Source organism: Bombus vancouverensis, unplaced genomic scaffold, assembly GCF_051014615.1.
Source record: "Bombus vancouverensis nearcticus unplaced genomic scaffold, iyBomVanc1_principal scaffold0029, whole genome shotgun sequence".
NCBI lineage: Eukaryota > Metazoa > Arthropoda > Insecta > Hymenoptera > Apidae > Bombus > Bombus vancouverensis.
Window position 1 is genome coordinate 855,037 of NW_027468920.1, and position 10,368 is coordinate 865,404.

The window sequence follows — 10,368 nt, forward strand, 5'->3', positions numbered from 1 at the left end:
GAGCAGACGGCACACAGACCGCAATCATGATCATTTTCAAGTAGAATCTCAAACTGCCGTACATCTTCGAAAACTTCGTTAGTCGTAAGGGATCAAAGGATTATGTCCGCGCTGCGGAAAATAGATGAGAAGCGGCTATTTCAACAACCACCGTGTAGATACTGCACTAGCCAGAAGTATCTGCGACAGAAATCAGAATACACTCGTTTTCGCATGGTTGGATCAATTTCGCGTGGGACTAACCTGATTGAACCTAACGCGGGATAATTGCTCAACTCACGACTTTAACCAGCCCGCTTGATTCTCTGTAAATGCTTGAAATTGACGCTTGGATTCTTTCCAGATTAACTAGCTTTGCCCCTCCCTCCCTTTATCTATTTTCTTAGATCGACTTAGACTGCCACAACATATTATCTTTCTTCTTTTCTTTTCTTTTCTTTTCTTTTGATCTTTTAAAGCCCTAAATCGCTGGCTATTTTGTATACTATATATTTTGTACACTCAATTACTCTGTAAGTCATAAGTACATATGTTTTACAACGTTATTTGTCATATTTCAGTTAAACCCCAGAAAAGCCAGAAATATATTTTCAGCATATTTTAACGCGCCCCTGGCAAAGATCTCAAAAACGAGTTGCGGCACAATTTAAAGAGACAAATAGCATCGCGGGTCTCGTTGTGGTAACACACGGTTCGCCAGTTTTTTTTTTTTTTTTTTTTTATATATCGGTGACTGCCATATTCTCTTGAGTTTCCAAATCGTAAAGAATCTTTCCCCAGGGATGGGTCAACTGTGTATGTCCCCATGCGACGTAACTTGCTTAAGGAACACGAGCCGGTGATATGCAGGCAACGTATAATTGATTATCATTCGCTCTGAAACGCTGAAGTAATGACCAGTGCAGTGGTCCAGTGGTCATATTGAATGCCGCTGGATATATCAGCATTTGGCAACCTAACCCAGAGAAGCAGGAAATATGAAGCCACCGAATACCAATTAACTTCGTAGTTGCACGGTTCACATTCCATCATTTCTGAATATGCGAGGACAGTCTTCTTATTGTGCTTTTAATTCTTTTATTTGTTTCATTTTCAGCAAATATACTGGTTTTTTAAATTAAGCTTCTTTTTATACAGAGTTACAGATTATATTAATTTTATATAGAATATATTTAAGAAAGATATTTAATTTTTTGCTAGTTAAGTATTGATCGATTAAGTTACTGTACCTTTGTTCCGATAAATGCGTGCATTTCCTCGAATCTAATATCATAGCAAATGCCAATACCTATTTTGCAGCCCTTCACATCGAACGTCGTTAGGGAGTCACCAGGACTGAGTGAATCACTCTCTCGAAAAGTAATCTTATTAGGAATGTCGATGTCGAATAGATGTACCTAATAACATAAAAATGTGGTTGCTAATTCTATTGCTGCAACTTTTGTAATTTAATATCAAAGTTACCAACTCCTAAACTTTAATTGTTTTTTATTTAATAACTGACAGCGTTTTTATCACTTTCTTTTATTAAAAAATCTTATCATTTAATAATGTTTAAAAAGGAGAAAAAATAAGTATAATAATATTTTAAGTATGTGAAAAATTTATATTACACATTACAACAAAAATGGGCGTTTCCCGTATCATAACGTATTTTATAAACCGCAAATTATAGAATTGGTTATAGTATACGTATGTACATATGTATATTCCTAAATTATTCCTAGATAGAGTCACTTTCTTCACCCCAATATTTTCAAATTCAAAGCCATAAAGGAATATATTACTTACCTTTCGATGTCTTGCTATCAAAGTTCCATCGGGACCCCAAATAGTACAGGTATTGTACAATTTATCGCCCTCTATTTCAGGCATCGTACCACCAACTACATAGATGTTTTCTTTAGCTGCGTTCGATGAAGCAACGCTCGTTTCACCATCAGGAATACTCTCGGCGTATTTTGGAAAGTACTCTGCATTGCAATATTTCAATTAATGAAAAATAACTGTCTTTTGTTCCAACCATAAATTAAATTGAAATGTTTGTCAGTTTTTTATTTTCTAAATTATTAAAATAACTAAGTTTTATATTTCGACTTAATTAAGTATGCAATTACTTAGCTAATAGTATATATAATAAATTGTTTCTACAGGTTCAAAATGAAAAATGAATATTTAGAAATATTTAATTACGACAATGCTATTTGTGTTAGCATCAGTGGCTTGTTACTCAACGACTTTGCTAGTACTTTTTGAAACATAAAGTTAGTTTTCAATTAACACTTATACTAGAGGCGGAATTATAAATGCAAAATAATTGATAATACTAATTTATAAGTACCTAATTATTAGTATCTTAAAAAATATATTTATACAAAAATCACGATAATCATGAAAATGGGGAAATCCTATATTCTCGAATCAATTCACAATTTATTTTGTATATTAATTAGATTCCGCGCTCATCAGTATGTACTCACTGGCGACATCGAGAAAATGTATCGGCAATTCCTCGTACGACCAGAGGATCGGAAATATCAAAGGATATTATGGCGCAGCGCGAGTGGAGAAACAGAAACATATGAGCTTAACACCGTAATACTCTTATCATAGAAATAGAAGCAGTCCTCAATTCCCGCCCGCTAACTCCTATCTCCACCGATCCAAATGATCTCCTAGCCCTCACTCCCGGACATTTCCTCATTGGCGATTCATTAATGTGCTTACGTGATCGAGATTTCAGAGACATTCCATCGAACCGACTCTCCAAATGGCAGCATATCCAACAGCTTAAACAACATTTTTGGAACCGCTGGCATAAGGAGTATTTGAACGAGCTAACCAACCGCAATAAATGGAGCAAGGGTGGACACAGCATCCAAAAGGGCACAATCGTCATCCTCAGAGAGGACAACGTTCCCTCCATGCATTGGCCTCTGGGCCGAGTTATCAAGGTTCATCCAGGCGCCGATGGTGTCATCCGGACAGCTACAGTTCAGACGGCAAAGAGCATTTTGGATCGGGGCGTCAAAAGGCTTGTCCCACTGCCAATTCAACCCGATCTCGAGAAACCCGAACAACTAGCCACCGAGACGAAATAAGATGGGAACTTCAACCACACCTCGCTAGTTTGATCGGTACCCTCTCAACGGGGAGAGAATGTTACGCCATGCGGCTTACCATAGGTCATATTCTTAACTATCGATCGCGCCACTATAATGTCGCAGACGAATCGTCGCGTCTGCCCGGCAAACAAACATTGTAATGGCAAGCGCGTGGTTCATTAAGCAGGGCGACTTCCAGAAACGTCGACTCGTGGCCCGTATTTTACCTCGCAGTAAAAGAATGTGGCGTGATCCGAACGTAGTGGGGGTCGCCTTCCAGAAAAAACGAAAAAAATCGAAAGGCGTTCAGAACTTTTCGAGAAGTCGAACCGTCAACACATGTGGTATGTCGCGCATTACTTATCAACCAAAACGCAATTACATTTTTTTTGTTCCTCTTATATCTTTCTAGTTAATAAGTTGTTGAAATAAACATTAATTTATTTGTGTTAATTCTGTGGAATTTCATTGAACTACCCTTATTATCATAATCGAAATAAGGGGATCGATCAGTTCGTGGCGTCGATTATTTAATCGTAACGGGAACTTACAACTCTCGTTGACGTGCTATCCCGCGATCGCGTCTCTCCGTGAACGGTCGAAACAAAATGATTCACTAAAAACTGTCCTGAATTCCTAAGAATTTATTTACCGCAAAACTGACAAAGTGTTTATTTAAAAAATGAGGTTGAAGGTAGTCCTTTTCTTTCATTTCATTCATTTTCATTTTCTTTCTTAAGTATGGCTAACACAATATCTAATCAATTAAAATTTTATATTTTCACGTGAAAAGTTTCTTTAGATAATTATTATCAACATGATGACTAACTCTTACGGATTAATACGTGTCTGTAGGGCAATCCAGTGGACTTGATCGGCTTTTTACTTCGAAAGTTGAGTAATCGGTGTCGCTTTCTTACGCATCTTTGAACTGTATAAATGTTTTAAAATTGTTTGATCCAGAATGTACCACACCGGACAATCAAGAAGGCAGGTGCCTTGACTACAGAAAATTTAAACCTCTGCAAGAAATATGGCAGATACAGTACCGTACAGCCACCGATTTTTATAGACGATCAGTGTGCAGATACCAGGGCAATGTTACGATCGTTTGCTGTCCGGACGATCCAAACAAAGAGAAGAGAGAAATTTTAATAAAAACTGTGTATAAGTATAAGGCTTGGCGACCACCATACTGTGGTTTTAGCAACGTCTCTCATACCAGGGTGGTCGATGGTAAACCAGCTGAACTTGGTACGTTTTATGTCTTTCTTTCCGATTAATAATAAGCCATTTACTGCAAAGAATGAACTTTAAAGGCATTAAACAGCACATCAATGTACATTTCAATTAGACTAAATAATAATGCTATGATTTTATCGGTAGTAACTTTACTTATTAACTTGAATTATTTCTTTCTTTTACTTCATGTTAGGAAGAGTATCTTTTTGCTTGAAATAAAAAATTGATATAGGAGTAATAATATGGATAGAGATCAAAAACTGTTAGGGCAGAAATTACACGTTTGAACTTTATAGTTCAGTATAGTTCAAATAGAAATTATATAGAATTATTTAATAATTTGTATTCCACTGGAATAAAAATTTAATTTCTGTCTTTATCAAATCTCTATTTCAGAGTATTTGTACGTATGTACTTATCGTCTGCTGTATGATCGAATATCGAATAGGTAATAATCGTTGTTACTCATTATGTGAGAAAAAATTATGTATATTCACAACTATGACTATTGCATTTTAGGCGCTTGGCCATGGATCCCTGCATTAGGTTTTCGTAATCCCCGAAACCCAGACAAACCACTATGGAAGTGCGGAGGTTCCCTGATAACGGCTAGGCATGTTTTGACCACAGCACATTGTGCACATATGGATGGAATAGAAAACATACACAATCATAATATTGCCATTCTTAGATTGGTGGAGGAGGTGCCATTTTCGAGTAAGTCCTCAAATAGCATATATATATATATATATATATATATATATATATGCTATTGAGTATTACTGAAGTATCATATCCTGAAATTTCTTACTGTACACATATATTGTGTCATAAAGCGTGTACAATTCTTTCTCATACTTTTGGTCATTCGTTTCCTGCATTTTCATTTATTTTTTTATTTTTCAGGGTACGTATATCCCATTTGTACGAAAGAGCCCCTACGAAAGAGCAACTTCGTCGGCTATAACCCCCTTCTTGCTGGATAGGGAGCATTAAGATTTATTAAGTGATATCAATTTTATAACAAAATTAAACAGTTTCAGTCTTAAATATCTTTCTTATTTTCTTCGTAGGACGACCACGACGTAATGCATTAATGGAAGTACAAATGCCAGTGATTAAGAACGCCGAATGCAAAATAGCTTATTCCAAATTTCCTAATGCACCTGATATCACTGATGGTATAATATGCGCCGAACATGCTCAGGGTGGAGAGGATTCTTGTACGGTAATTAAGTTACAGAGTTACTACAAACTATACGGTATCTGAAGACACGTCAATTCGAATTAACATCAAATCGACATCTTAAACATTAAAAATAATAGATAAACACAATTTATTAGTTTTGCCCACTTCTCACACCTCATTATGGTATTTAATCTAATTTCCTTCTAATCTTAGTTTTGCTCAAAATACATATAACATGTACATTATAAATTGGAGTATTTCAATACACAAATCAATAGAAGATTATTACTGTATATAAGTATAATTTCAATACAATTCGATCGATATATTTCAGTATCTTTGATTAAAAATTTAACGATCCTTTCAGGCTGACCGCGGCGGACCACTGCTGATACAACATGAATTAACCTCGTATTTAATAGGTATTGTGTCTTATGCTTATAAGTGCGGCACAGCTGGGTATCCCAGCGTTCACACTAGGGTCACATCGTACCTTGACTTCATTCTCCAAGCGATGCAATAATATGATATTACTGTTCCATAAATATCATTGTGTAAAAAACGTAAAGTTGGATTTTCTTATTGTGGAGATAAGAAACAGCTCAAATTTACATTGTTTTGTACGTTACAAATTATAGGCTTAAAATGTACGAAATGTAACTTTGAAACGACACTAATTTTTTACGCACGATAAACCTCCACGACTTAGGTATGTAAAGATGATAAACGTATATTAATTCTATTAATTTGGTAATAATAAACCAACTTTCTGAGAAGTTCTGTAAATTTCGTTTCTGTTGTATCAAGAGAATAATGGAATATTCCACTTAGATCGTATACTTCTTGTATGTACATACAAAATTTTCCGGCTAATCTAAAACACTTCATAAGATACAGAGCTTCTGGAAATTCGGACACAGAGAGTGCATAAAATACAAGATAAGTCTCGTGTCTTTCAAAATTATTTTTTATTCGCTAAAAACGTCCTGTGTACTCATGCAATCACATGCAACCTCGAAACTTCACTTATTTTTTATCACTTTCCAATTCAATACACTGTTTCTGCATTTTTGACTATATGTAAGAGAAATTTCCATTCAGCCAAAGGTGTACTTACAGATTATAGATTCCTATACGACTCTCGGTAAAAATTTATCCGCACTCCAGATAGTTAAAACTTCTGTCCACCGTATTTATCCATCTGCATTCTTCGTATGACGTCAATATCTGTTCATTGCTGCTGCGTAGGTTTCATTGTGTTACGTCTATTCGTTTGTGACCGTTGCGCGAGTAATGGCGCTTTGCAATGGTGATTTGCAGGAAAACAGTGCAGGATGCTGTGATTCGTTTCTTGTGGTCGGAGGTTATGTTTGATGCCTATATTTATCAAAGATTTAATGCACATTATGGAGAAAGTGTTTTGTCACGAAGTGTGTTTGAATGGGCACAAAAGTTCAAAGAAGATCGCACAAGTGTTATGAAAAAACAGCTGGACGCCCGTCCACATCCACGATGACAACATTGAACGTGCTCATGAACTTATGCTCTATGGAATAGACGAGTGACACTGGATAATGTGGCAAATCATTTGCAAATCAGCCACGGCTCTGCTTAAGCAATAGTGCACGACAGATTTGGGTTTTAAAAAGTTTGTGCAAGATGGATGCCGACAAAGCTGATGAAAAGGTGAAGACGACGATGCATTCGTGGTTCGCAGTTCAGCCCAAAACATTTTTTAATGAGAAAATACGAAGGTCCTTCAGCAAATGGACAAAGTGTATACAGAAATTGAGTGATTATGTCAAAAAATGATGTATGTCTTTTTTGACAATTGCTTAAAATAAATTCTACACCGACAGAGCGGGTAACTTTTTACTCACCCTCGTAAGACACTTAAATTTCCAATCTATTATGATGAATAAAAGAGCTTATACTATTAAATCTAATTGTATTTTGTTGCATGAGAGTACACGTGTATGTGATGTACATTACCTTTATATCCCCTTGAACGCTTCAATATTGCGCGTATATACTATATTTTGTACAGCTTCTATAAAATTTTGTATGTTTGTTTAGGCTGTTAATCTAGAGGCTGGAGTACAAAGAAGTGGCACAATGATGTGGGCTGATGACATTTATAATTGTCAAGGAATTACCCCTACATTCGCTCAGGTATATATCATTGACTATAATGTATTTAACATATATGATTGTTAGAATATTAATGATTAATTTTTAATTCTATCAGAATTTTAATGAAACTGTCCCTTGGGAAGGAAGAACTGATACCTTGATATCACGGTTTGTACATCCTATATGTACGACAAATTTTAGAACATTATATAACGAAGAACCAGATCGTCGTGACCATGTGATGTGAATAAAAGGACTTGAATTTGATGATATTTTTATAATGTTAGATAACATAACTAAGTATCTTCACAGTAAGATAGGATGACATGGTTTACATGATCTTAATGTTGTTCACTTGAGTGATGATATTATAAGGAAAAGTGTAATATCACAGGTAGGATGATTCATAATTTAGAACTACTAACTCATGTATGTATTAAAAATTAAAGAAATATATTAAATTTTATAGGATATTTATGTTTAGTAACCAGTAATTCAGAGATTGGTATTCATGGTTACTATAACGAGGCTGTAGAAACGCACCCTTTCTTCTTTGCAAATGGTCCTGTATTTATGTCTAAGCCGAAACTGGAACCTCTGAATAATTTAGATTTATTCTTGTCATTTTCTAAAATACTTATCTACAGTATACCATAAGGAATGATACCGTATCACACCTAATCAAGTGCCTTAAGAAACATCAACAGGATATCACAGTAATCCCTTATCGACTGATATGTAAGTAAAAGTTATGTGTCATTGTTATACACAGTTATGTGTTAGTGTTATACACAGTTATTTATCATTTTCTATTAATTCAGTTGTAGCCACTACAATATCTATGACACTGGTAGTAATTATAAGAACAATAATGATGTTCTATAAGAGGAAATGATGATTAGGAGCAAATAGTTACAGGTAAGTCAAAGTATATGTTATTTGCCATTTGAAAAGAAAGTTACTAACTTAGAATTTTTTGATAAATAATAATTGTGCAAAATATATTGGATTTCAAATTTGTCAAAAATTGAAATTTAAGAAGCATTGTAATAATATAACATTAATATTTTGATTTTTCAGGAGATATCATGCGGTGGATGGATAATATGTAAAAAATATTAAGCAGTATATGAATTTTCATATTGCGTAGAGATAACAAAATGAATTTTAAAAAATGTCGACATGGTAATAAGAAATAGCATCATGACAAAGAATATATAAAGACAGTTTCATTTTTTATAAATAAAAATTTGTTGTTCCAGATTTTGAAATATAGTGAAACGTTTAATTAGTATCTTAATATCTTTAAATAATTATTATTTTAGAATCAATTGTAATTGTATCATACGTACTTTTGAATTCGTGCAAGAACATATGTAATTTTGAAGTAGTTATTATTAGGAAATTGTTAGACGCGAACAGTATGCGAAAAGTTAGTATGCAGTGTAATAATTATCAATCAAAACACAAGAATTAAATTCTTGAGGAAAAAATTTCCGGAATTTCTTATTTACACGATTATAAAGAAATCCATAATAAAAAGGAGCTGCTTTCTAATACTTCTCTTCCTTGTAATGCCTATGTTAATGATAACGAGGTTCGACTTTTTGTTTTTAGAGGGATACTGGAAAATTTGAAAGTACAGTACCATTGGGAAGAAAATCACGATATTGAAAACGATATTTGCAAGTAAATTTCCAAAAAATCTGTTTTCAAATTTTCGCTTTCTATTTCACATTAAAAGAAAGGGCTGCCTTCTTTCTCTGCAAGACAAAACAAACATTCTGAATCTCGTATCAATGAATGATGTCAATAAGTTATTTTTCTTTTCAGATTGAACAATATTCCAGATTTATTCATAATTTCATACTACGCGAAGAATAGACTTTCATAGGTATATAAAGGAAATATTAAGTATAGGAAAACTCTTTTTCGTTGTAGGTGACATATGCTTCACGGTTGAACACATGTATTTTTGAACACATATAAATGAAAAAGTACTCTTATGGAGAAAAAGAATTGATACCTTCGATTGACATTAGATAATGTATATAAACTTATGAACAATCACTATCAGTTTGTATTTTAGGTGCACACGCAGATTTGTTGGAGTTCTTATAAAATGTACATCCTGTACGAACGTTTTATTCTTCCAAATTTTACGATACTCTCATATAATAACTATATGGATTAAACGTAATATAAATGATCCGAAAATAGACTCGAACGACATTAATTGTCTTTCTATTTATACCAATATCGAAAATACAAGTAAAGCTGGAGCAATAGTATGCAAGAATGGACTATTTATTATTTTAAACCAAATCATAGCATATTCAGAATGCACAGTATTATCATGAAATGTAAATGAATCAGTTGTAAACGAACGATTTTACTGTAAAATCATTGCCTCCTTTTTTTCATCTGAAATATAGCAGCAATGAGTACATTCTTTTAATATATAATAAAACGATATATCTTTATAAAGTTACATATGTCATCACTGGTAACTGTTATCTCGTATGACACCAAATATACCGTTAGTATGGAATGATATTTTTATGAAGATATACTTTAATGATAGATTTTATGAATGAAACGTTATATAAGAAAAATTATCTCTTGTTATTCTATGAAGTGTAGTAGCTAATGAAGATTAATTTTACGAAGTATTAGAGCAAAAGAGAATTAAAAAATTAA

General features: G+C 33.8%; 1 protein-coding gene across 3 annotated transcripts; it reads left to right on the forward strand.

The window, feature by feature from the left end:
* Positions 1–5,365: 5,365 nt before the first annotated feature.
* LOC143304275 (venom serine protease Bi-VSP-like) lies at positions 5,366–10,055 on the forward strand. 3 transcript variants are annotated; one of them, XM_076626701.1, is made up of 8 exons: positions 5,366–5,574; positions 5,903–5,957; positions 6,856–7,399; positions 7,612–7,707; positions 7,784–8,062; positions 8,138–8,406; positions 8,490–8,586; positions 8,749–10,055. In XM_076626701.1, the coding sequence occupies exons 1-3, from the start codon at positions 5,443–5,445 to the stop codon at positions 6,876–6,878; spliced, it is 210 nt and encodes a 69-aa protein (XP_076482816.1). In that variant the 5' UTR covers positions 5,366–5,442; the 3' UTR covers positions 6,879–7,399; positions 7,612–7,707; positions 7,784–8,062; positions 8,138–8,406; positions 8,490–8,586; positions 8,749–10,055. The 3 variants fall into 3 exon arrangements, with proteins under 3 accessions (XP_076482816.1, XP_076482813.1, XP_076482815.1); XM_076626698.1 differs by lacking the exons at positions 5,366–5,574; positions 5,903–5,957 and adding an exon at positions 6,672–6,779 and having other exon boundaries at positions 6,856–7,221; XM_076626700.1 differs by lacking the exons at positions 5,366–5,574; positions 5,903–5,957 and having other exon boundaries at positions 7,209–7,348.
* The last annotated feature ends 313 nt before the right edge of the window (positions 10,056–10,368 follow it).